The sequence below is a fragment of the Hordeum vulgare genome, chromosome 7H, assembly GCF_904849725.1.
Source record: "Hordeum vulgare subsp. vulgare chromosome 7H, MorexV3_pseudomolecules_assembly, whole genome shotgun sequence".
Classification (NCBI taxonomy): domain Eukaryota; kingdom Viridiplantae; phylum Streptophyta; class Magnoliopsida; order Poales; family Poaceae; genus Hordeum; species Hordeum vulgare.
In genome coordinates, this window is record NC_058524.1 from 25,509,534 (window position 1) to 25,536,428 (window position 26,895).

General features: G+C 41.9%; 2 protein-coding genes across 4 annotated transcripts; both read right to left on the minus strand.

The window, feature by feature from the left end:
• Positions 1-15,412: 15,412 nt before the first annotated feature.
• Positions 15,413-19,190, minus strand: LOC123413517 (proteasome subunit beta type-6-like). Its single transcript, XM_045106454.1, has 8 exons — positions 18,880-19,190; positions 17,858-17,934; positions 17,387-17,442; positions 17,154-17,226; positions 16,959-17,070; positions 16,639-16,712; positions 16,168-16,242; positions 15,413-15,676 (listed from the first exon to the last, which is right to left on the minus strand). The coding sequence occupies exons 1-8, from the start codon at positions 19,019-19,021 to the stop codon at positions 15,545-15,547; spliced, it is 741 nt and encodes a 246-aa protein (XP_044962389.1). The 5' UTR covers positions 19,022-19,190; the 3' UTR covers positions 15,413-15,544.
• Positions 19,191-20,552: 1,362 nt separating this feature from the next.
• LOC123413516 (leucine carboxyl methyltransferase 1 homolog) lies at positions 20,553-25,544 on the minus strand. Of its 3 annotated transcripts, XM_045106453.1 has the most exons (13): positions 25,307-25,504; positions 24,810-24,898; positions 24,584-24,720; positions 24,261-24,308; positions 24,008-24,089; positions 23,044-23,146; positions 22,559-22,679; positions 22,427-22,474; positions 21,563-21,646; positions 21,427-21,491; positions 21,225-21,276; positions 21,083-21,121; positions 20,553-20,899 (listed from the first exon to the last, which is right to left on the minus strand). In XM_045106453.1, the coding sequence occupies exons 1-13, from the start codon at positions 25,399-25,401 to the stop codon at positions 20,867-20,869; spliced, it is 996 nt and encodes a 331-aa protein (XP_044962388.1). In that variant the 5' UTR covers positions 25,402-25,504; the 3' UTR covers positions 20,553-20,866. The 3 variants fall into 3 exon arrangements, with proteins under 3 accessions (XP_044962388.1, XP_044962387.1, XP_044962386.1); XM_045106452.1 differs by lacking the exon at positions 20,553-20,899 and having other exon boundaries at positions 20,900-21,121; positions 25,307-25,544; XM_045106451.1 differs by lacking the exon at positions 20,553-20,899 and having other exon boundaries at positions 20,900-21,121; positions 23,044-23,164; positions 25,307-25,544.
• Positions 25,545-26,895: the final 1,351 nt, after the last annotated feature.

The following is a 26,895-nucleotide window of genomic DNA, read 5'->3' on the forward strand; positions in this document are numbered from 1 at the left end:
CCCATTGAATTAACTGTTGATGAGGATAAATCAAATTTGCATCAAATATTTTTCAAAATAATTGTGCTAATGTTTAATCATTTTGATATGACCTCTAATCTTGGTGATGATTCTATGTCAAATGACTTGTTGCATGTTTGTTTATTTAAGCATGTTGTAGCATGTACATTTGAAACAATGAAAGTGTATAAACCAATTTTAGGATGGCTTAATGATGAGCATTGTCAATCATTTGATATGAATAAGGACTTCACTTATATGTGCAAACTGAGTTGCAATATTTTCATGCCTTCTATTTCTTGTGATAATATTTTGAATTTATATTTCATAACATATGAAAGTTACTCATGTATACATCTGTCATATGTGCAAAAAACAAGGACGGTAAAAATGGATGACATATACATATACAACATGTAAGCTTTGTCTCTTTTATTGGTCATATTTCAGATTAGGCGACGCCGAGGACGACTTTGTTTTCAAGAAGGGAAGGATGATGAGGACATGCCTACCTTGAATATGATCATAAATATGGCATATGCGTATTTATTTGAGGTGATTTCTGATAAAAGTTATGCAATAATTTATTTATGCTATACATAACAAAAGTAGTTCACCTCTTTTTATTTCATGCCTAATTGCAGAACTGTCGGACACTTGTACAATGCACATATGAAGGTAAGGAAAAAAGAAATGTTTAGGGGTTGTTCAAGAAGTTCTCTCACGTCACTTTTAGCCCAAGAGAAGATATAGTCCAAGTATCTCACGTTCTGGACTCCGATTCGGACTGCACAGACACACCTGTCTCAAAACGTCAACAACGTTTGCATACACACTCTGAATTGGGTGATTCTTTTTTTGTTTGAAAGTAGATTTTATCTAAGTTCTAGACCAATTGGAACAACTTTAAAATTTGTGTGGACCTTGGAGATAATGACGAAACAATCTGAGGTTGCATCAGAATCTGAGTCAAACTATAACTCCAAAGGTGTTGCATCACCTCCACTTGGGCCCATGGGCCTTGTACGACCTAGGGTTGGTTTTAGGCTGCCTTGGGACGTCCTCCCACCTCCTTGTCCGCCACCCTTTGCTCCTATATAAGTAGATTAACCTAGTAGCTTTTTGCTTGGGTTTTGTTTATATTACAAGTTTTCCATAGTTGCAACTTCGCGTTCTTCATTTGTGTTCCACGACCACACAAAGGCGTCATAGAACCCCACTTTCATCAATAAATATTTCCTCTTATATTTGCTATATCCAGATTGCAATTTCAGTTTCTTGCTTGTTCTTTGTTTGTGTGCAGGAAACAGTCCCTCATGGTCAGGTTGATTGTGCTCCCGCGTTGCCAATAACCACTCGGAGTTGGTTTAGCAATTGCTAAGGTGCGACGTCATCACACGTTCATAATCGGATCATCAAAGTCTACTCCACCAAAAATGATAATCACCATCTCATCGAAAGACAGGGACAACATGAGGCCTAATATTGCCTATGCAGTTAGAGTTGTTAGCCGGTTCATGAAAATTCCAAGTAAAGCTCACTCAAAAGCAGTAAAGTGGATTCCCAAGTATTTGAAGGGAACTTCTACATCTTGTTTATGCTTTGGAAGTGGCGATCATGTACTGCAGGGCTATACAGATCCATATTATGCAGGTGACAAGGATCGTAGGAAGTCCATACCTGTATACCTCATGAACTATGCAAGGGGAGCGGTATCATGGCAATCAAGATTATAGAAATGTGTTTATACATCAACTACAGAAGTTGAGTACATAGCAGTAATTGATGCTGGCAAGGAAGTTTTGTGGATGAAGAACTTCTTGCAAGAGCTCGGCATGAAGGAAGAGAAGTATGTTCTGTTTTGTGATAGTCAAAGTGCTATCCACCTTGCTAAGAATTCAAGCTATCACTCTCGAACCAAGCACATTGATGTGAGGTATCATTGGATTCGAGATGTTGTGAGTTCCAAGTTGCTGAAATTTGAGAAGATCCATACTGACGACAATGGTTCGGATACTATGAGCAAGATATTGCCAAACGAGAAGCTACAAGGATATTGCATGGTAGCGGGCATGGCGCCGCCCCTCTCATCAGTTGGAGGGGGAGATTTGTTGGGATATCCTCCTCGTGTGGGCTGTGAGGAGATGACCATTTGAGGCCTTTTAGGCAGCCCAAAATAGGTGCAGAAGCCCACTACCCATTATGGTTATGACCTAGGGTCATTTTGGTCTTTGCACGTGAGTGGATGGAGATGCTTTACCCTCCATCCAACAGGCACCATCTATGGTGACGAAAATCATTTCAGCCTCCATTGGAGAAGAAGAGATAAAACCAATTGAGAAAGGGAATAAGAGAAAGATAAAAGGAAGAAGCAAAGGGTGCTACTCCCCAAGGTTGTGATGATCCAGATCCACTACCTTGTCTCCTTCAAGCTGCCGTTCCATCATCTTTGATGAGATTGTTCCAATCCCTAGCTCTTGAGACTCAAATCTTATTGTGTTCATCCAAGATTCAGAAATCTTGATATATGAGATCCTCTAGTGCTACCTAGAGAAGAAACTTGCTGTATACCACATTTGATAATAGTAAAAGAGGATTTGGATGGATTTGGCCCGTTGTTTTTCCTCTCAAGTTGATGGGTTTTCCACGTAAAAATCTGGTGTCTCTTTTGTTGATGCTTGTTGCTGTCGAGAAAGTTACTCCTGCCACAAGACATTTGTCTGAGGAGTGTCTTGTCTGTTGAGTAACATTTTCCCTTCCATATATGTCGCTTCATATGTTTCCTTTCATGCTAAGCAACGATCCTTGAGTTAGTACAGGATGTGGTGTTGACATTACATTGTTTCCGTTGCAGTTTTCAGTTAATCACAAGTGCATTTGTGGGCTAATTCCCAACACCTAGGGTGCAACAACAGGGTGGTGGGCTCCTAGCGGTGGTGGTAGTTGGGTGCAGTCTTGGACAAGATTCGGCTGTAATTGGCATGGGATGGCTGCTTCTCATCGTCGTAGGGTTCAGGCATGTTTGGGGATGGTGTTGTCTATTAGGGACGCACAACATGTCTTGGGAAGGGATTTGATACCTGGTCTTGTTTGTGGGAAGCTTCGGGATGGGAGACAACGGGCCTCACGACACCTCATTTGGCAGGATATCGGCCGATTCTCGCCTGTGACACGATGTTGGTCGTCTCCGTAGTTCTTTGTCCTTGGATGAGGTTTGGCTATTGTATCCAGCTGAGATCTGACATTTGTGGTCGGCGACTCCCTTTGTGCATGGCCGACATTGGTGATATCCGGTTCTGACTGAGGTGGTGCTACAACACGATTGTACCGCTCATGTGTGGTATGTGCCAAGGTATCGGCTTTTTGACAATCCGAGGTTCTGGCTGCAGCATTGTGTCATTCTTGGACGCCGGGATGACGGCCCCGTATGGGAAAGTTGTTCCGATGGCTTTGTAGCGAGCATCACTACATTGGTGGAGGCGCATCCTCTTGGCCATGAGGGTAGTGAGGGGAGGTGTGGTGGGCATTATCAACGTGGCTTTAGTGGTGGCAACTCCCTTGTCAAGATTTGGAGGCCTCATGTTGGGTGTTTTTTTTTAAATGAGGAAGATCCCCGGCCTCTGCATTTGGGCGATGCATGCAGCAATTTTATTAATTATTCACAAAAGACCTTACAAAGAGATACAACAGCAAGTTTGAAGCCACCGTCTAGGCAACATATGTCGCTTTCCTTTTCACTTGATGAAGGGATGTTTATAGTCTGGGCCTAATACCAAACAAACCTTGCTGCCAAGCCTAACATCTAAGACCTAAGACCAGAGGCCCCAGCCAGGCCACTTGCCCAGTATGGGGTACACACCAGTCCGGCGCACACATAGAGGTCGCCGCCGCCACCTGCCTCTGATCCATCTTCACAGCTGTACTGACACATCAACCTTGTCCGGCTTAGCTGTCGTCGACGCCACCACGACACCATACAACGCTACCATCTTGCGCTCGTCCATCAACACACACACACAGCGGCGAAACCCCACTGCTCCATACCGTTGAGACCCGCAGTTGTCGACGTATTAGATGCAACACCGCTCATCCTTCTCGAACACCACCTACAGCCACTGTTCCATCCCCTCCACCTGCAGATCCTCTGCATTCCCAACCGATCCTCAAGGCCCCTGACGGCACCTCCAGGAAGGTCACGACACGAACAACGCCGTTGCTGCCAAATCCGAAGAGGATTGAAGGTTTTCACCCGGCAGGAAATTGGGGTGGATAGATTGGGCCCTCAGAGTGGTCATACCGGCCGAGGTTTCCCTGGACCCAAGGTACAGCACCAGGGCTCACCATCATCGGAGCCTGCAGCCGCAAACCACCGGGACAACGAGAGATGTAGCAAGAGAAAGGGGAACCTCCAGATCTGACGCCACCGCACCAACCCACCACGGCCACCATTGGGTCATCGGCCTGCCGCCATGCCGCCTCGCTCTAGATGGCGGCTGCCATGGGCCAGGGCAACACCGCCGCCCGACCGGAGCCTCATCCACGAGATCGGCCGTCGCCCCGGCCAAGACTTCCCTCCCGCATCGCGAGTGCGCCACCCGGGGCCAGATCCGGCCGACCTGGCCAGTGAGCCACCTGCACACAGCAGCCGAAAACGAACCCTCCGCAGCCGCCGCGCCTTGAAGGAGCAGCAACACGCCATCATGTTGCCCAAGGACTCACACGCTGCCATCTTGCCCGCTCTCCGCCGCATCGAGGAGCCCGCGGTAGCCCCATGCCTCCGCCTGAGGAGCCGTCCCGCGCCAGCCCAACCTCATGCGGAGAGGAACGAGATCCCCGCCGCCACCTACGCCGACCAGGCTTAGCCCGACGGCGGCAAGGGAGGAAGACCGCGAGGGGAGGTTCTGGTGGCGGAGCACTAGGGTACGCCCCTATCGCCTGCGGGGGCGACCCGGGGCGCGATCTCGGCCTCATGCTGGGTGTAGTGGGGATAATAGCTTTTACCTTTCACAGGATCCCCAACTAGTAAGTCCTTCGTCTTTTTCTTGTCATAAAGATGTTTCACTTAACTATAGTACCGCACATATATTAGGCACCCTCTACTAGTAAACGGAGCTTGCATTTTGATTATTATGTCCCATTTTAACATCATTGTTATGTTCTAGACCGTGTGTAGTACAAAAATATTGATCAAAATGTTGTTACAGTCAGCATGTGGTATTTGGTTACCGAGCAGAAAATTATGTTACTGCCGGGTATTCAAAAGAACAGTTGATCGACGCCCGATATTTTTGAGTTAAGCGGTAAACGAAAATCCTTGTGTCACCCACGAGATTATTTTTGCATCTGGAATCCAGAACATTAGCCCCATCAGTCAAAATTTGATCCCAATAAAATTATGTTTGATACTTATCCGACTAAGCTTTATAATCTCGTTATGATCACCCTCAAATTTTGAATCCAGTATAAAGCCAAGTCTGAGACATAAACATGGTGCATCTTAAAAGTTTATTCGAAACACAAATTATATAGATATATGTGGGATACAAAAATATTTGAGACTGATGTACGTTGGTCTTTGGTGTCATTGCGATATGTAGCAAACATTTCTTGATTTGGAACCGCTGGGATAAAAATAGTTGGATTAAGTTAACTTTATACAGTACCATACATGTGCAGTTCAGTAAAGAGAGAGGTTTTCGTATGTAGATAGATACTAAAAATAGAAAAAAACAGCGGCTGAAAAGTGATCCAAATATGTTAAGAGTGACATACTTACTGGGGCATTCAAATCTTTATAGAAATAATCATAAACAAAAAAGGGCCGAAAAACCAGGGTGCCATTCTTTACACTAGCTACTCTCTGAAGCGTTTTAGAAGATGCCCCGTAATGCAAGGGGTGTACGGGAATGATCCTTGTATGCCAAGCCAGTAAGTGTGTTGGCTTAGTATGCCTAGATACTGAAATTTTGAGCTATTCAAATGACAAGCTACTCCTATTCCTCCTTTCGATGATGTTAACCCCAAAAAAATAACTTCTTTGTAGGGGTGAAACCCAAGAAAGCAGATATCATTGCAGATACCTTCATAAGCATCTTCAATATTCACAATGTTATCATCATCAGAGTCCCAATCCAAATTTTCTCTCATTGTCCTTGCGTTGTTGCCATCGTCATCATCATCTAAAACCCAAGTTTTTTCGGTTCCCTCCATATTGTGCGATCCATGCGACTTTATAGTTGCACATGCCTCAAGATCGATATGGTTCTTGGACATCCAATATACCCGTTCACTTGATTCCATGAGTGTCCAAACCTTGAGTCGAAAACGATCATGCATTGATGCAAAGTACACCCCTTTTTTCGATTTTCCAATGTAAGGACGTGCTTGTTTGCATTCCTCGATATTTATTGGGGTTTTTAGTACTCGGTATTTCCGGTCTGATAAAGATAACCTGCAAAAATTAATGGTCAATTCATTGTCAAAATATGATCAGAAAATTGCCCATGACATTGAGAGCTAATAGTACATGAGTTGAAAAGGTGATCTTGCAGAGATGTGCTATATATGATGTGTGTACCTCACAACAAACGCACCACAACAATGCAGCAGGTAGAGTGATCCTCGCCAATACACACTCCTGGAACACGACATTGATCTTGGCTCTCCTGGATCTAGTTGCAGATTAGTCGCCGTCTCTGGAGCGTCGGCTTCGCGGACAAACAACCTCTTCTGCCACTGCCTTGTGCTGGATGAGAATACATCTAGCGTCCACGGGCATTCAATCAGATCCCGTTCGGCTGGGTTCCCTATCACCTTCCGGGGTTCGAGCCTGACCGAGAACACCTCGTAGTGCAGGGACACGGCAGGGTCGAACACGAGGCACGCGTCGTGGCAGCCGTCATCGTCCTCCCAGGAAAGGTCTTCCCAACGGCTGGTGGCGGGGTTGACAACGGAGAGTCTCCTCCGGTCACGGTACAGCAGGAGGCCGTTGCAGTGGTCGACGATCCGTCTGGAACCGCTGCCGTAGTGAGGCAGGAACCCAAGATCGCCGTCGACCGCCGGCTGCCGCGTGGAGGGGGCGGCCGGACGGGCGAAGAAGCGCGGGCGCGCGCGGTTGCCGTAGTTGAGGAAGAGGCCGCGGAGCGTGAGCGGGACCACATGGGGGAGCAGCAGGCCGAGGGCGTCGACGATGGGGCGCCACGCCTTGCGGACGCAGCGGCAGGCGGCGAGGTCGCGCGGCGGGAGGCGGCCGAGGATGGCCGCGAGCGCGTCGTCCGGCAGGGCTTCCGTCTGGTCCATGGTTCCCGCGCGCGGCGCCGGCCTTTGATCGCGGACCAGAGGCACGTGAGAGAGGAGATCGGTCGAGTACCCTCGTCTAGGGTTCTGTTTGACGAGGGACTCTTGCCGCTTTGTGTATGGACTGTGGAGATATATTAGAGTACGATTTACAAGTCGGACGTGGATTTTGTCTAACTGCTTACGGCGCATCGCATATCCTGTCCATGCATCCAAGCCAAACAAGCAGGTCAAATCAATATACATTGATAAAGCATGCATGCAGGTAAAATCAACATGCCCTATGGTCCGGTACAAAGAATCTCACTTGCCTTTTTAATTAGCTGTATATGTACTAAATAGATAGTGCACCATATTTGCTAGGAAAAATTCTAAATAAATCATGCAAATTTAAATTCATTTATGTATTTGAGCTTATCGGTATGTTAGTTGAAGCCATATTTTTATTCGTCACATGATATGGATTTTGCTTGAAGTGTCGTTTGCTTTTGTTTGTTTTTACTTTCAGTCTAACACAATCATTGTTTGAGAGCTGGACAAATAGTGATGATAATTTGCATGGGTCATAAGACTAGATCAAAAATAATGAGTATTCAATGAATGATGATAAAAAAAACATCATGTAGCACATATAGAGAAATTGTGGGTTAATGATATTGATATGGTGATATGAAAAAGGTGTGAGTTCATTATTATTAATCCAATAGGTGTCGATATTAAGAGATGTTAAACTTCTTGTTTATCTAAAAAATTAAAAAGGCATGATGATGATGTGTGAGCATGTCTATTCTTCGTTGAAATCCTTGTGTTGTTTTGAGTCAGAGTCGCGCAGTGGTTAATTCCCACCAGCCCTCTCCCTCGGAGCATGTGAGTAGTATTTTGATTTGTGGCAAGACTAATAAAAATTTGCAATAAGTATATGAGTTCTTCATGACTAATATGACACAATGGACATGTGCACTATCACCTCCTCATATTTGCTAGCCTCTTCCGTATCGTGCACCGCCCATTCTCACCTTGAGGATTGGTGTAACTTTCCACGGTGCATCTAAACCCCGTGACATGAAATGTTGTGTTGCACATAAGCATTTTTATATCCCCAATAGAGAGTCTCATGTTGTATCATTCTGATGCTACTAGGAATCACTTTTTTAAATTTGGCTTGTATATTCCGATGACGGCCGTCCTGTCACATCCCTAGCTTTAGCTTGCTTTGTCATTGCATTTCATGCATGCATTTTAATTCAACTGAAATTGAATTGAGGATCTAGCAAGCCTCAGAAAACCATTTTCACATAAATGACCATGATAAAATTGCCTCAACTGACTCCAAAAAAATGTTCCTGTTGTTGTGTGAAAATATTGGCAAGAGGAAAAACCTAAACTATATTTTTGGAGTCACAGAAATATTTATCTTAGACATTTGAGTTAAACTAACAATTAATTGCAATGGATTTGTGTGTGTGTGTGTGTGTGTGCGCGCGCGCGCATATATATATATATATACATATATATGTGTGTGCGATATATATATATATATATATATATATATATATATATATATATATATATATATATATATATATACCCAGGGGTAATTACCCCACATGCATGTTCCATATACTATCATGCGGTAATATATATATTAATTTATCATTTTTATTATGTTTATATATTATATAAGATTTTTCAAAATGAGTTACATGAAAAAATTACAAGTTAGCCCATGGTTTTTATTATATTTGTGAAATACATATATTTTTGTACGTAAAAAAGAACATACAAAAAATATGATACATATTACCAAAAATTTAGTATATATACTACCTAAACATTATTATATACTACATAGTACGCGTACATACTCTCCGATTTGATAGATACTACAGACAACATACAAAACGAAAGTCGTGGTAACTATCACCGGTGGTAGATAAAATTTGTCATATATATTGATTAACTACGGAAAATTTGCCATAAGATAACAAAAATATAGATCATAAGACCAGAAAAATCGCATTTTATGTATAATTTACACTATGTTTTTATGTTTGTAATTTTACGTGACATAAAATATTTTTTACGGTGACTATGTATTTTTTACGGTCTCTTTTTACGTATGAGATAAGATTAAAATTTAGGAAACGTAAAATTACGGTATATTAATGTGAAAATAAAGGGGGATGAAGAATAACTATTCCTCACCCAGGGTGACGAATAGCGCGACCCTATTATGCAGTGAAATGGTTAACGGGTCAAACCCAATACTCAATCTGCCCATCTAAAAAACGAAAGCATCACATGATCGAACGGAATCTAGGCAAGGTGCCTGGTCACCTAGGTGCCCCAAACGATCATCCTATATGCATTGGCATATCCACACGCATCAAACAAACACATTCCAAAAAAACATTTGCATGCATACATTGATTGAAATATGGTTGCCCACGTAAGTCATGTGATTGCCTACCAATTTAATTGAATGCACTTGCTGGTATGGAAATAATAATTAATGGGTTAGTTAATTAGCATTCATTTGGTAATGGTAATTTATATTCTTATTTAATTGGTTGATAGGAGAGAGAACATAATTTAATACCTCATGACTTCTAGCCGGAGATGTATGTACGTATATGTATTTCTAGGTCATATAAATGGATGGCATTAACCGTGACCGATTTCTTTGGCAAACAAAAAATACCATGCATGACATCATACCTTGTTCAGATAGTCAAATACCTAGGGATGCCATATTCAACGTAGGCGGACATATACGTAACCACATTTCTACATAGGTATATATGTTAACTAGATACCTACAATAACTTTATACCCTTTTTCACATAGACAGGTATATACATGCGCACACACATTGGGTATATTTCCACTAGAGGTATATCATTTGTAAAAAATCATATGTTCTAATAATAGGTATGTTGGGACTTGCGTATATCATTTTATAGCTGTACGTATTAGTGTTTTATTTTTAGGTATATTTGTTCACTTTAAGTTTGTTGGGTATACTATAATATTTAGGTGAGTATGTCGTATAAAGTTGGGTGGGTATAAAACATCCACATGATGTACTGATCTAGTTAGTATTTTTTGAAAAGTTATGACAGAAGGAAATCAATAAAGAATATATGCACTTGATTAGGCAATTTCCATCCGTTGGAACCATCTCATACATGGTATGTCTTGCATGCTGGTCAAATTAGAAAGAAATTAAATGTGTGGCTGGTTGCTTTTATACAAATGCACAAACGGGTTAGACCCGATCAAGGTGCCCAGGCTTCTAGGTGCCCTAGACAATTTATCACCCAGGGTGCAGGGAGAGAGAGAGAAACTCTATTCATCACCCAGGGTGCAGAATAAATTATTCCTCACTCGAGGTAATTTTACGACTATTTCATAAATAAATTAAATTTGAAATACAAATAGATACATTTATATTGATTAACTACGGACAATTTGCCATAATAAAACAAAAATATAGATCATAAGACCAGAAAAATGGCATTTTATGTATAATTTACACTATGTTTTTATGTTTGTAATTTTACGTGACATAAAATATTTTTTACGGTGACTATTTATTTTTTTACGGTCTATTTTTATGTATGAGATCAGATTAAAATTTAAGAAACGTAAAATTACGTTGTATTAATGTAAAAATAAAGGGGGTGAAGAATAACTATTCCTCATCCAGGGTGACGAATAGCGTGACCCTATATATATAACGCCCGTTTGGGGCACCTTGCCTATATACCATTGGATTACATTAAGATGTGTGCATGTGTTACTGGTATTAATACTAATGGGTGAACCTGTTAGCTGTTTTTTAGAGGACCATTATTGGTAATTATTGCGTGTTATCGACAATTAATACCCAGATTAGATAGGAGAGAGAAAATCAATAGTTAATGGTCCATTAAGACCGTGCATACTCCATGATACGTGCCCTTCTTTCCTTCTTTGTTTTTTTCTATACATGTATTTTTTTCTTTTTGGTATGTCTTCAACATCATACCCGTAAATAATATGCAATTTTTTTAGAACACAATACGTTCATTTTACTTTTCGGTAAATTATTTACGGGTATGTCCCCAATATCATTTACGAGTTTGTGTTGAAGGCATATACGTGTACTTTATTTTTTGGTATATTATTTATGGGTATTTATCCAATACAATTACAAGTATGTATTAAAAAATACTATATTATTTCTGGGTATGCCGGCGTTAAAATTACACCATTTTAATTTTTAGAACATAGTAGAACACGGTAGTGTATTTATTTTGGTATATTATTTACGGGTATGTCACCAATATCATTTATGGATATGTGTCCAAGGCATATATGTGTATTTTATTTCCGGGTATACCATTTATGGGTATGTATTCAAAAGGAGTATATTATGTTTGGATATGTCAAATGATGTGAAATTGATAGTAGCCAATACATTTATGGATATGCGGAAGTAAGAGTACTCAATATATTTTTAGGTATGTGCATATGCATCATATTTTTCTACAAGTACATACCCTCGCGTAAAATTTATGAGTACATATCCAATAATACATAGATATTATCTATAGTCATAAAGTGGATACGATACATCATATTTTTCTACAAGTACACAATCCGGCGTAAACTTTATGAGTACCTATCCAATAATATATAGGTATTATATGTAGTCACAAAGTGGGTATGATACCTAACTTTTTCTCTAGATGTATCTCTACGCAAATATAAGGGCATGGTACGAAATTAATTTCACTATATAACCGCACATACATAATGTACACGTCTGCATTAAAATGTATGAGAGAAGGAAAGCAATAAAAGAAAATGTACTAATTTAGAGAATTTAAAATACTTGATTCCATCTCATACATGAAAAGTCTTGCATGTAAATAGTAGGAAACAAAACAGAATTTATAAAGAATGCACTAACGGGTTGGACCCGATCAAGGTGCCCATGCACCTAGGTGTCCCAAACATTTTACCTATATATATAGGTCAAATGTTTAGGGCACCTAGGTGCCTCGGCACCTTGATTGTTTTAAAAACCGTGGTATATTTGATTAGTTTCCTAATTATTCCTCATGCAAGACTTTCCATACTTATGACTCTGTTTTTTTCCTAACTATTAGACATGCAAGACTCGCCATACAATAAATAGTATTAATGTTTTATTTTATTTAAGCTGCTATGTTTATCTAATGCGCGTATTTTGGTTTCCTAAATATCTAATACATGCAAGTATCTAATACCTACCAACGTATATACACAATATTTTTTGAACTATTTCATTTTTTCCCAACTATCTAATATGGACATCGAAGACCCATTAATGAAATAATACACATACGTGGGTTGTATATATACCGAATAATTTATTTATTTCCCAACTACCTAATACTAGTATCCGGTATCTGATAACAAAATTATGTATATACGCGGGTACGTATATAACAGGCCATATAAAATATGGCTACACATATACTCGGTTACATAAAATATACCTAATGAACTCCTAGCTAGTATACCCAAATATGTTATACGACATGCTCACATAAATCTTTTAATATATACTCAATGAACTAAAAAAATAAAACAGTATAACCAATGTGTATGCACATATATATACCCGGCTATATGAAAAAGGGTATAAGACTATTATAGGTATCCCATACACGTTATAAAATAAAATATGGCTACATACATACCTAAAGTTACCTTTGTCTTTCTTTGATTTGTGTCAAAACTAGATACCATCCTATCCTAGTTGTTGATCCTATTGGTGCTGCTGCTTTGATGACAATCTGGAAGACAAGGAACAAATCCTGTTTTCAACGTGTCTTCATTTCGAGTGCTACCAATCTAATATTTACCTTGTGTTCTTTGTTTGATTCATGGGTGATTCTATAGAGAAAAGGAGTGCAAAAAATGCTTAAGGAGGTTTCCAAGAGGCTAGCTCGAGTAGCAAACGAAGTCTACAAAAGAGCACATGGGTGGAATCCTTCTTCTCAAAGAATCTACTTTGTTTATACCCGAGTATTGGACGCCTTCACGATGTGTCCAGATTGTAGTCTTCTCTTTTGTTTTGATGGATGTGCAGTATGTAAAGATGGTTGAATCTATTATCTCCTCTGTAGTGGGTGGTTTTGCATCCTATATATGTTCTAGAATGTACATTGTTGATCGGCTCATGCGGTGATGCATCAGGTTTGACAAAATGTGTTGTTACATTCTGATGTATCCGTACTCCTATTTTTGTAATGAAAATGTGGGCCATCAGGTCCCTTTTATCTAATAAAAAAAGAATCTCCTGTGGTCTATCAAAAAATAAAACCACTGTTTTAAGGGTTTATCAAAAAAACTGTTCTACGTGATCGAAACGAAAAATTGTTATGAGAAGGTCCCATAAAACGGCTCGTCCAGAAAAAATATAGTGAAAAGCTGCATATTTGGTTCCGTGCCCGTCAAATCTCCAGTTCTTCGCCCCTTTTTGTCGTTCCATTTGTCCCTCACGCGCGTTGGCGGGAGGAAATTTCAACCTGTGCTTGCGGCCCTCCGTCGCAAATCCCCGACGATATTTGCCAGCCCTCCTCCCCCGGTCATCCTGCGTCGTCGACTTCTTCAGCCGCCCCCTTCTGCATCTTCTCCATCAAGTTTGTAGCTCGGGAGAGGCCAATCTTTTACACGGGCTTGTGGCCATCGCCGACGCCATGGATCTGTCCCGGAGCTTGGCACGGTGCCTTGTTATGGGCGGATCTAGTCGTGATTGAGCCGTACCATCGTTGTCACAACCCCACGCATTCCGATGCCACGGGTAGGATCATAGCGATAGTTGGGGGCGGCGGTATCTGATTTTCTTTCAGTTGATGGTGAGGAAGTACGAGGACGCAGATTTGCTTTCGGCCGACGGATTTGCTACCGGCCAAAGGTACCTTCTCTTCGTTTCTTCGTGATTTAATTTTTGATCGACGTGCAATTTGTGATCTCCATGATTTAAATTAGTCGAACTCGGAACGGCTAGGTCCAAAATCAGAGCCGGAGCCGCCCGTGGTTGCGTCCTGGTGCAGAAGGGGGACGGCGTACGAACGGCCGCCATGACGTCAATACCGCTAAAGGAGAGGACAGTCACCCAATGGTCTTGATTGGGTAGCTGCAGGCAAAGATGGGAAGGGGTGGGCGTGCCATCGAAGAGACCGAAGGGGCGGTGAGGGGGAGAGAGGGACTGTGATGTGAATGGGCGTGAAAGGTGACCGGAAAGAGAGTGAGGGGGGTTATTAGTCGTCACGTTGTCTCCCGGGCTTTCCGACGTATGCAGATGACGGGCACGCATGGCTCAAGCGAGCTTGGCTCGTCAAAAACGGCCGATTCAACCGTTTCGCCACATGCGGGCCCAAAAATGCTCTAGGTTTCGTGCAGGCCAAAAAAATGCAACCTAGACGACCAAACAAGTTGTTTTTTTTCATGCGATTTCTGCTTAGTCTGTATGCAGACAACCAAACACATCCTATATTTCAAAAACGCATCTGAATGCTTATGGCACGATGATATTCATCCAGTTCATCTTCGCACCTTCATTTTTGAAAACATCAAAGGCGCGCCCACACACACGCTTAAGAAACACTTTCTAGCCATGGCCTGTTCATGGCCGCTTGTATGACACAGTCCGGTTTCAGAGTTCACCCAGACTTGTGCTACATCTGTGTCTCTTTTTTTTGGTTGATGATGAGTTGCGCCATGCTGCATAGTGAATTAATGATAGTACTAAAATAATTGCCAGATGTGCAGATTTTGAGCTAGCAGGGTCGTTCTCATAAATCCAAAACCTGGGAGCCTCCAAACTAAGCCCTGCCATGCTGCTCTCTGTGGTAGCATAGCCAGACTCGCAGAAACAAAATGCAAGCGACAAACCAGATCGAACCAGCAGCATTCCAATCATTCTGTTTGAATCACGCTTCACATCTCACCATTGATCATTGACGTCGCATCAGGTTTCACGGGTGTTTTCTTTTCTAAAAAAATCAGCAACCGACGAAGAGTACTCCGAGAGGGTTTGAGTTGCACGGGAGGGCACGGGTCAATCGAACAAGGAATGTACAGTGCTATTAATTCGTAATAACAAGGAAAATAAGTTGGTGTGGAACAATTCGGCACAATCTCTTAACAACATTCAGCTCAAATCTAGAACAAGTCATCATCAGGTACAGTAGTGGGAAGCACGCAAATATCACTGGACCATGGCATCAGAGCTCCCGGCCGCGAGGATGTCCAGGAGCGAGTTCTGGGGCTCCATCTCCTCATGCCACAGTGGCAGCTTGTCACCAGGGTGGAAGCTCCTCTTAACGCCCTCCTCATTTATCTGCACGATGGTCTCAAATCAGTACGTCCAAGCAGACAAGGGTTTTGCACCCCAAAAAACGACACTTCACATCCATGTTTAAAAGGGAACCACATTTCAATGTGATGGTTTAATCAGCAACAGGCACAGTTTGCACATACAAGATTTTTCAACAACAAAAAAAGACAGGACATAAGGAACATCTAGGCACAGTTTGGTGTTAACCTATGCCAAATTATAGTGTCAGCAGAAATTTGTTTTGAGATTTTTACTGATCTCTTTTCAGAAACACATCACAAGGGACTAAGTCACATATTGGTTTTCCTTTTGAGTTATGATGACTGGGTTGGTTTCTAAAGCAATCACAAGAGACACCATGCCAGGTTGTATCTATCATCTTTATGTTGTAGAAATAAAGTCTATCCAAATCAACAAGTTCAAGTTCCTATGATGTTGTCTATTTCTGAACCAAAGGAAACTAAGCATGAAATTTGCATGAAAAGAACACTTACAGTAACGGTGCGAACAACCCCTCCACTAGCACCGTCACGTGCAATAGCAAGGGAAACCACCTTCACCACAAACTTCTGTTAAGATAAGGATAAGAAGAACATGTTAGGAGATGCGCTGCAAGGATTCAAAGCTTGAATTAATGAGTAAAGATGTTTCCGTCCAACGATTCACAACTAATATACAATCAATATTACAAAGTACTTTTTCGATGCTAATGATGCGCCAAACTGACAGAAGAGACATCAGAAAGCTTTATTCCACTTTAAGGAAATATAAGAGCACCATTTAACTACAATAAAAATTAGGAGTCCAACCAAGGAAACAATGATAGCCGCAAGATGAGAATTATACATAGCTTTAGACTGGACTGTGCCTCACACATTAAACAAGCTATGTCCCATTACTCCATTGTTTAGCAGAAAAGATCAAAGAATACTCTCTAGTTCCTCAGAAGACACTAAATGACGTACCTCAGCTTCTTCCTGGGTCATCCCCTCTTTCCATTCATGGTCCATCAATCCATACAGATAGCTGGAACCAGATCCTGAAAAAGGTCAGCGATAATAGAAGTATGAGAACCTGCACCTGGTATAGCGTACACTAAAGCTGGATTAACACAATGGTGTGCTCAGTGTTCCTCAGCACTCAGCAGAGCCAGGTTACAGTCAACCAGGACAAGTGTGATTAACAGAGTGCACAAAGGTTTGTTGCAAACGAGTACTAGAAGCTTCTCAAGGATGTCAATTCAAGTATAGGCAAGGAATCATGCACTTCTGTTGGGAAACCTTACCTCCAATTGCAAATGGTTGCCTCAGAATTGTCCCACCAAGAGGGACTGAGTAAATTTGGCCTCCTTCGTACTTATCCCATCCACCAACTATCATTCCAGCTTGCAACATGCTCTGGACAGTGATAACAAATATCAGAAATGACATGCTGTGTATCAAGAAGGTGAACATTCTTGTGATGGCTACAAAGGACATACCTTGTTCTGATAGGCCAGCAACCTAACCAAGTTGGATGCAACTTTCACGGTAGCAGGTTGCCCAAGCTGAATTCTGTACAAGGAGGACAAATTTAACATCAGCCAACTTGCATATCGAACACTCAACTGACTGCAATCATATTGACAATTGAAATCTAAGTTCCATTCGATTCATTCAGTGCCATCCTACTCTGATTTAGAAGCAAAAACTGTGTTTTGCACATAGTACTTACGTGTGTTGGTGGAGAAAATAGCGTACATAATCTGAAATAATTTGTGTATCCGCAGCCTGCAAGATAATGAGAAGCATGTTACATGTGAGACATAGAACTTATAAGCAGAAAATGGGATGTGTGACTACCAAAAATTAAAGCAGCCTATGAAAACAAATGATGGCCTGTCACAACTCAAGAGTTCCACTCTTCCACGAGACAAGCAATGATAAGGCGACGACAAAATGGCGGCATGCAAAAGAAAAACACAAAATCTTGTCTTGTTATATTTTGTTTGTTTTGTTTATTATCAACACCAGCAATCAAACATACCCTGCTCATTGATTCAGGGAATAATTAAGAAGTGAAAGTAAGACTAACTTATGAAATAGACTAACTGAATGGTGCCTACTCAAACAACTGAATGTCACAGTAACACGTGATAACAACATGAGAGTGTGCCCAATCTTGTGCATAAACATAAGCGCTTACAGATCCGGAGCGGCAGACATAGACATTATCTGTGAGCTGACTAATCTTGTCCGAAGCACGGTTTGCCACATACATTCCTGCGAGTTAAGATCAGGCAAAAGCACAACGTATTACGTTAAGCAAATAAATCCAGAGAGCAAAACAAATCAATGCTGGCTTCCTTCAATTCGACTGTAAGCACAAGACTTCGTCAGGCATGTTGTCTAGTAGCCCAGTAAGAACATACTAAGCAATTGATTTGTTTGCGTCTAATTCTCACTGCTCCAATGATAACTACTATTCTGGTAAACCCCAGACTCGTTTGCATCTAATTCTATGGCTCAGTAAGAACATCCTACTAAGCAATTGTATTGTTTGCATCTAATTCTCACTGCTCCAGTGATAATTACTCCCTCCGTTCCTAAATACAAGTCATTTTAGATGTTTCACTAGAAGACTCCATACGGATGTATATAGACATACTTTAGCGTGTAGATTCACTCATTTTGCTCCGTGTGTAGTCTCCTAGTGAAATCTCTAAAAAGACTTGTATTTAAGAACAGAGGGAGTAGTATTCTGGTAAACCCCAGACTCGTTTGCATCTGGCAAGAAAAACAAGGTTTGTCCATGGAATTTCGAATTTCGCATATATGTTAACAAGTACCTGGAGCTCTGATTCGCTAAACCACAAATGGTGGTGCTACTCCCAAACCTATATTATAAGGTAAAGGGCGCATCCCCCCCCCCCCCCCCCCCCCCCCCCCTAATTACTTAACAATCAGATTACTCCCGTCGACTGAAGACGCGGACGATTTCCGCTGATCTCGCAACTATTCGGGAGGTGGAATAACGAATCAGTAGAGGCGCCACAAATATAACATGGCAACGGCAGCAGCAGCCACATCCCTCAGTTTCCCCCCGCGATCTACGAGCTGAATCGGGCCCCCGACGCGGCCGTCTCCAGCACAAACCTGACCGCCACTGCGTCCACGGGAGAAGCAGGCCGCGTCAAGGGTTAGGAGGAGGGAGGGGGGGTGGCGTACCGGTGCTGGTCCTGGAGTCGGCGGCGAGGACCACGCCGCCGTCGTAGCAGACGCCGACGATGGTGGTGCCCATCCGGTGCTCCCCGTCGGTGGGCGCGTCGGCGGAGGCGGGGCCGCCCATGAGCGAGGAGGAGGCGTCCATGGCGGCGGAGATCGGCGCAGCGGCGAGCGAGCGAGCGGACGGGATGGGGAGCGGCGACGGCGTGTGTGTCTGCGGCTTTGGCCTCAAGAAAGAAAGGGGAGAGGATGCGAGACGCGTCGGGGGGTCGGAGTCAGGTCGCGGTGCGGCTCAGCGGGTAGGCGTTATGTTCCAGTCCGGCTACAAAGGAAAGGACAACCAACCTCTCTTCAGCGTTTTCCTCTTCTCCCTCGATCGCTAAATACAAGTCTTTCCACACATTTCATTATAAACTACGTACATTTTTTTTTTAAAGAAGGAGGGTTATCTCCGGCCTCTGCATCAACACAATGCATACGGCCCCTAATCATTATAAACTACATACATACGAAATAAAATAATAAATTTATATTTAAAAATATGTTTATATATATTCATATGTAATTTATAGTTAAAAATTAAAAGAAAATTTATATTTAGGAACGAAATGAGTATAATATATCATTTCAGCTAAGACGGGATGACAGCAAATTCGGACGCTGCAGCGGCGACGGAGTGGCTTTGCGGCGGCCGATTCGTCTGATTTGGCGATGAGGAAGTGACGAATCCGACGGCAAAGGGGATGGGATGGACAGTGCAACAGGTGGGTTTTGGTAACGACGGCGACGGCGACGACAAGAGGTCGCGCTGCTGTCACACGGAATGGGGAGAATGAAGTTTCAATCGGTAGGGGTGTTCATGTGGCCGGCTACATTTTTACTGATGCATCAGGTGATGCAAAATTGCATCACCAAATGCATCTACTACAAATATTTCATGTAATTTTTGTTACATCATCTTTTGAACACACTGTTTTAGTGCATTCGTGATGTAAAGTTTAGTTATTTTACATCTACATCATTTCTTGGAGATGTTCTAACAAACTTAGGACCCTATAGCTGCCTTTGGCACAATATTATCTCTGCCTCTTCCCCACTTGGTTCCCATCATCCAGGCAAGGGACTTTTTGGAGGACGGGCTTCTTGGAGCCTGTTTTCCAAAAAAAAAATCAAAATTGATATTTTTAAGTTTAAAAAAAATCAAAACAAATCGTGTGAAAACTTATATATATTCATGACGGATCTGTAAAATTCCATTCGAAAATATTATGATTTGCAAGCTGTGCAAAAGGAACAAAATCCCGCCCAAGAATAAAAAAAACTGGCCTATTACCATGAACATATTTATCTTTTTTTGTCTATGCCAACTTTTCTAGAACGTGTTATACATGTATTTCTATATGTATATTTTTTTTAACTTTTTTTGGGCTGTGGAAATATGTTGTTTTAGGCCGTGCTTGGATGCGGTGTATTGTAATACAAAGGTGTCAAATTTACAGGTGTATTATACCGGTCATAAGTGATTTTCAGTCAGAAACGAAACCAACGGCCAGAGGTGTGTATTTTTTTACAGGTGTGTGCAAAAGAAACACGCTAAACGGGCTTCATGTAACCCGTCCTCTATTCGGGATATTCGAGGCCTAGCCAGGCTCCACAGCACCAAACACATGCCAGTATGCCACACATCATGTGTCATCATTTTTCTCACATAATAATCAGACTAACAACAGCATCCAGCTACTGACAACGGTCATTGAACAGATTATGAAGCGAGGCGTGCCACTAAGTTACCAGAAAAAGTTGATGGGTTTGCAGATAATATGTACTCTTTACAGAGGGAGTACAATGTTATGTTACAGCCATCATTCCTTGTAAACCGAAAAAGGTATCGCAGTCCAAGTACAAGTTCCTGTGGGGCTTCTCCAGTTCGAATCGCCTTGCATTCGCATGCTTCTGATGCCTGCCCGCCTGCTGCTAAAGCGGAGGAGTGCTACTCCTTGAACCCAAAATCATCGAATATCCCCTAAAAGTTGAAGACTGAGCTGTTAGTCCTCTCGAATGCAGTTCGAGCCTTGCTGCTAAAGCGGAGGAGTGCTACTCCTTGAACCGGATCTATAAAACGTATATTCCAAGATCGACAAGTATGCCTGTGGGCATTTTCCAGTTTAGGTACAGCGGTTGGTTGCTGAAAGGGTGAAATGCTAACCTCGGTGTCATTTATCCCATACGCAACACAATAGTGTTCCTGGAAACAGAAAATGTTACCCACAAGAGATCAGAAGAGCACATACATTAGCAATGATATTTGTATGGGAAACGGGATTCCTCAAAGACTGATAGTACATTACCTGCATCATATGCCACTCTTCAAACTCATCAAACAATTCTAGCCGCTCAATCCTACAACCATTCAGTTCCATCAGTTATGGCGGCAACAAAACAAAGCAAGTGCAAAGTCACATAAACCGGAACTTAACCCCTCTGTCAGTATCATATGTGAAACGCTATGGAGCAATAAATTTATTTTTCAGAGACTACCAGAAACATTACCTACGCCTTTCTCCACCATCAATGAAATCATTATATATTTTCAGCATATCCCATGCAACAGCTCTCTGAAAAATCAATCGTAAGATCCCCATAAAGACTAGCAATATTAAAGTTTTAGTGTTAATCAAATGTACACCTTCCATCCATGATTAAGAAAAAGTTTCTCCTTATGACTTAATGTTGGTGTAGCATTTATGCCAAGGAGAGGGCATCCTCTACTCTGCATTAGTAGAACAACAAAAAGAGTTAAATTATGCATCAATGCTACAGATGAAGTGGCAGATACCCCAGTGATCAATATATATATGCACAGCAGAGAAAATAACAGGTGCTACCCAACAGCAAGAGTACCATCTATTTTCATTTATACGAGTAAGATGTGCTCCGTCAATCGAGATACTATAGCAAATAGATTCATATATTTGACCGTACACACCAACATGGCAATTGACTTTAAACGAACAGTTCCCATCATGTTGCAATTTTAGTTTGCCTTCTCATTCTTCAGTTATGGATACAATAACACCATATGCTCTCTCCTTTAATTGCCATACAGCTACCGGCCAGTCTTTCCATAGTTTTAAAAAGCCATTACATAGGTTATGGTGAATGAATCACAGAAATAGTCCATGATAAACAAAGGCCACAACTTACATTTGTTCAAGTGAGAACCCTAAATAATGTACCTGACTACTTCCACACTCAGTTGCAGACCTCGTTCAGTGTCTAGATACTAACTAACCGATATGATATTTCTTATTATAAGATATATGTTCCTCTTATTAACAAAAAGGAGGTCTCTTGATCACTGGAAGCACATAACTGTAGTCAAGCTATTTCTTTGGTGTCATCAAATTAGCTGAACTTTATCATAGAAATAGAAATGGTATTCAAGCATATATTTCCTACATAAAACAATATACCAAAATTTTCAATCATTCCTCAAGACGGATGGTTCATGCACCACAATGGAAGTGTGAAGCACAGGTAAAAAAGGTACCTCAAGATTCCTAATCATTTGCTCCCCAAATGCATCATCTGGATGGATCTGCATCAACATACGAGTCAACAGTGCCAAAAGCTATAAAATATAAGCGTGCAAAAGAGTACATCAATGAGAGAATTGTTCAACCTGCTCATATAAGAAAAAAATTGCACTGGAGAACTTTTCGGATGCCCAACTAACAATAGCATCGGTTGAAGTTGGATCTAAGTAAATCAGAACACACTCTGCAATTATAAAGGTCGGCAAGCTGATGACAACAGAAAGATTTATCAAAAGCTTGAAAAGCTGGCTTATGATTCAAGTCAAGAATGGAAATAACTCTGCAGCATAACCTCAAGCCAATCAAAATTTCATTAGAAGATAAAATAGATTCTCATCCAAGCTAATCCAAAAGTGAACCAAGACATGTTCAATAAACAACAATAGGAAACCCACTTTTTCAGCTGATGTGACATTACGACTGTACATTAATATAAACATGACATAAATTTAGTTATAACATGTGAGCATCATGCAGGGTAGAAAATTTGATTGAGCTAACAGAACGTGGCCACTTCGAACAGCATAAAGGGAATAAAAAAGGAAGAAAACATAGGATGCATATAACATACCTAGGGTCCATTTCAGCCATGCGAATAACTGCATCTAGCTTCGGTATATCACGAATATCAGCAGAAAATAGCTTGTAATTTGTACTCGTCACTTCGCCTTTTTCTGAAATATATTCGGCCACTGTCAATTATTGTGCAGGCACATGGAGAATGGATAAATGCCAAATTCAGCGACAAGGAATGACCACTTCAACAGTTGAACTTACAATTGTTAGAACTAAGACTGATACATTTTCCGTTGAAGTTCTAACAAAGGAAATTTTTCTTCCAGACAGAATGGAAGATGGAAGTATAACAGAAACTTTCTACTACAATAACCAACAGGCCATGCTTCCTACCATAAAACTAACTCACTATAAGCCAACACATATCATGTTATAACCAACGGTACTGCCGAATTTGAAAGAAACCTGGATAAATAAACCAAAAAATTCAAAACTATCAAATCTGGTATTGACTACTCCCTCCATTCCTAAATATATGACGTTTTGGTAGTTCAAATATATGACGTTTTGGTAGTTCAAATTGAACTGCCAAAACTTAGGAACGGAGGGAGTACAAAACAAAACAAAAATCATTCTTGCTTGTTGTTAACAACATTATATTTCTGCAAAAGATACATCACCCAAGATAACATGCACACAAGATATACATAAAAAGGAATTGTAGTGGCATGAGTGGACAAGTTTAGAACATGTTTGGTTCAAGATTAATATGCCACGGCTAAGCCCAGGCAGTGTGTAGAGAATGTGACCAACAAAATTGAAGCCACAAGTATGGAAAGGTTGGTAAATGATTGTGTCAGTGACATATGAGCCATATAGAAATTAAGAGTAGCAAGCTACAACTATGACCAGAACCAAACACATGATGCGGAAATTGTGGCACAATTAGGAATGTTCTTAGATGCAAATAGGGCCAGGCAGGCAGCAGACATTAAAATTTAGAGTAATGAGTGGACTACCAATTGAAATTGAAGCATCAGGTCCTAATTTTTCCTTCATGTCATTATAGTGGTTGATGATGGCAGCCTTTTTGCTGGTTACCTGCCAAACGTCGGAAGTTGCCAGATATTACTTGCTTGTACAAAGATAAGTAGCTGGTATTTGGAAGGAAGACACGATATATTGACCAGCATAGTGAATCTTAACCCAGAAATGATACTGTGTGAAGTAGTAAGATACACTTGAATGCATAAAGCAAAACATTTTCCATACCTCCTGAAAATCCAGCTCTACATAAAGGTATGGAGCAAGCCCTTCATCCTATACAAATACAGAGCAGAAAAAGAAATGGGTAAATCAATATTATAAAAGCATCAACACAATTCATGTAGTTTGACCTTCACCACTTCCTCCAACCAAAACACAAAACAGTTCATCCATGGGAATACCGGAACGTTGTCAGCTAGTTAATGAAAATGAAGCACATCGGGTTTAGGTTTAACTTAAATGTTTTGTCGAGGCATATTAAATGGGTCAGGAAATGGGCGGTAAGCATGAACTTGTAATGTACATGAAGGATGGAGTTGAAAACTAACCTGCAACTGGAAAAATGTCGTGTCAAAGCCAGCGCCAAGAGATAATATCTGTTTCTTCTTCTGATCATTACTGCCATTCCCAGCACTTAGGAACTGGAGCATAAGCTTCCTGAGAACAGACCAGCGGGCATAGTAGCCTTTGCAAAGTCATTTTGAACAAAAGAAAATTAAGGATTTTCACACAGTTTTCAGAGAACTGTATTAAAAATCGTAATAAACTACTTACCACGATTGATTATGGGCGCTCTCTTTGTCGTCCTCCTAACAAAGTGGTGCACGTAGTCATCCTTCATGTATCCTTTGGTAACGCAGGACCTGCGAATGAGGATGATTATGTCACACAGCAAACATAAGTTTAACCCCAAGTCTGCAGCCTACAATGTTGTCCACTATGCGCGAACCCCAGTTCAGGTCATCAGTTAACTCAACCAATAGTGATCTACAGCACAAACAGAGTTTTACTTGCATAATGGCATTTCTGTCGCTCTGTTTAATCCCTTGCAGAACGGGGGCGGACAAAATGGGAATTGGGGGACAGATAAGCTAAGAGCAGATTTCATATGGAACCCTGGCTGAAACGATTTCCATGAATCACAGCCGCCCGCTGCTACAACAACGGAGGACACACACACACACGAGCTGGGAAGCAGTGGAAAATGAGGCGGGGAGATGCGGCGGGGTGGGGAAGGAAGGAAGGGGAGGGAGAGGAGGTGGGGGCGTTACAGCTTGCTCGCGGCGGCGTCGTCGTTGGTGGCCTGCACGGCGGCCGGGCTGCTCCTCGCGGCGGCGATGCCGCCTCCCGCCTCAGCCGGCTCCATTCGGGCGGTGCGCGGATCGGCGAATCGGGCGGGCGCCGGCGGCAGGGAGCGTCGGGGACGGGCCGCCGGGATCCGTGGGAGGGAGGGGAGAGCCCGGTGCGGTGCTTGCACGAGAGGAGGCGACAGGGGCCGGAGGAAGAGGAAACACACGGGGGGTGGTGGACGTGGGCCCCCGACCTAGCTTCCCTTACGGGTGTGGAATTGGGCCGAACGTTTCTGCTGTGTGTGCAGCCCAAACAACCAGTGAAATCTTCTCCCTCCAGCCCTAAAAGAACGCTGATTGGGCTGAAAAAAAACTAGTTAAAGGTTACCCTTGCAATGCAAGACAAATAATGCATTGCATCTGCGATATGCCTAGACCTCACAATGACCCCAGAGGGGTTGGTAGATAGGGTAGGTGTCGTTTTCGCAGGGAAGAAGAAGAAGAAGGAAGGGAGTTATGAATTGATTCATTCAAGTTGTCGAACTAAAGCAATACACGCCGGGTTATAAACCCCTGACTCGGCCATCGGCCACACATGCACACACTCACCCATGGGCTCAGTCCAACAAATCAAACACTACGGGATTGGCCTAACAACTCTCCCAGTCTCACACATTATCGGACCCCTCTTAGCTGCACGGTTGGTAGCCGCCATGCTGATAGGTGCTCTCCGTGAAGATCCCACTTGTACCCAAGCTGATGCCACTAGATAGTATGTTCTCGGTACATCATAGACTTTTCACGTTGTTGTTGTCGCTCATAAGTTGTCCACTTCACTAGGATCTATAGATGAACATTGTTACTCTTCTTGACCAGTCGTCTCTTCAAAAAATTCTTCAGTGCCACCACTCTCTGCCAAATGTACCTGAGTTGGTACTACAGAGAAGACAAGAGTGTGGTGTGAGACATATTCTTCGAGATGAGAGACATGAAACACCGGGTGTGTTAGAGTTTTCTCTAATAACTATAATTTTTAGGCAACTGGTTCACACCTTTTCAGGACTACAGAAGGGCCAAAGAATTTCATGGCCAACTTACGACATGTTCTGTTAGCCACAGAGAGTTGAGCATAATGCTGCAACTTTAAGCACACTTTGTCCCCCAGTTGTAATTTCCTTTCACTCCTCTGATGATCGGCATAGTGTTTGATTTTGGTTTGAGCTCTCAGGAAATGTTCTTTCAAACTTTGACACTGATCAACACACAAAACTTTGGGTCCGTGTATGTCTCGTATGGTTGCCACGATATCGACTCACGACACACACTCATCCAAGTATCTAATTCCGAGGCTCTCCCACCACCACGCGTACAATACTTCTATGTTAAGGTTTCAGAATTCCGTGATAGTATAACATCAATAACCATAATTCCTTAATTAATAATGCATTAATGGTCAAACTATCAATCGTTCGCACAAGAAAGGGGAAGCAGACGATCCGTTGAGATGACCCGTTTAATGTGTAGGTTGGTTATGATTTGAAGGTTCCAACCCTGGTTTTTGTCGGTTTCAT

Bases quoted from the DNA above. Each gene is read 5' to 3' on its own strand.
- LOC123413517 (XM_045106454.1), bottom strand. From the start codon at position 19,021: ATGGACGCCTCCTCCTCGCTCATGGGCGGCCCCGCCTCCGCCGACGCG. The intron at 17,935-18,879 runs GTACGCCACCCC...CTTAACTCGCAG, and splicing joins CGACTCCAGGACCAGCACCG to GAATGTATGTGGCAAACCGT. The intron at 17,227-17,386 runs GTAAGTACTATG...CTCCTTGTACAG, and splicing joins TATTTTCTCCACCAACACAC to AATTCAGCTTGGGCAACCTG.
- LOC123413516 (XM_045106451.1), bottom strand. From the start codon at position 25,401: ATGGAGCCGGCTGAGGCGGGAGGCGGCATCGCCGCCGCGAGGAGCAGC. The intron at 24,899-25,306 runs GTAACGCCCCCA...CCTCATTCGCAG, and splicing joins GACGCCGCCGCGAGCAAGCT to GTCCTGCGTTACCAAAGGAT. The intron at 21,647-22,426 runs GTACCTTTTTTA...CTACTAATGCAG, and splicing joins AAATGATTAGGAATCTTGAG to AGTAGAGGATGCCCTCTCCT.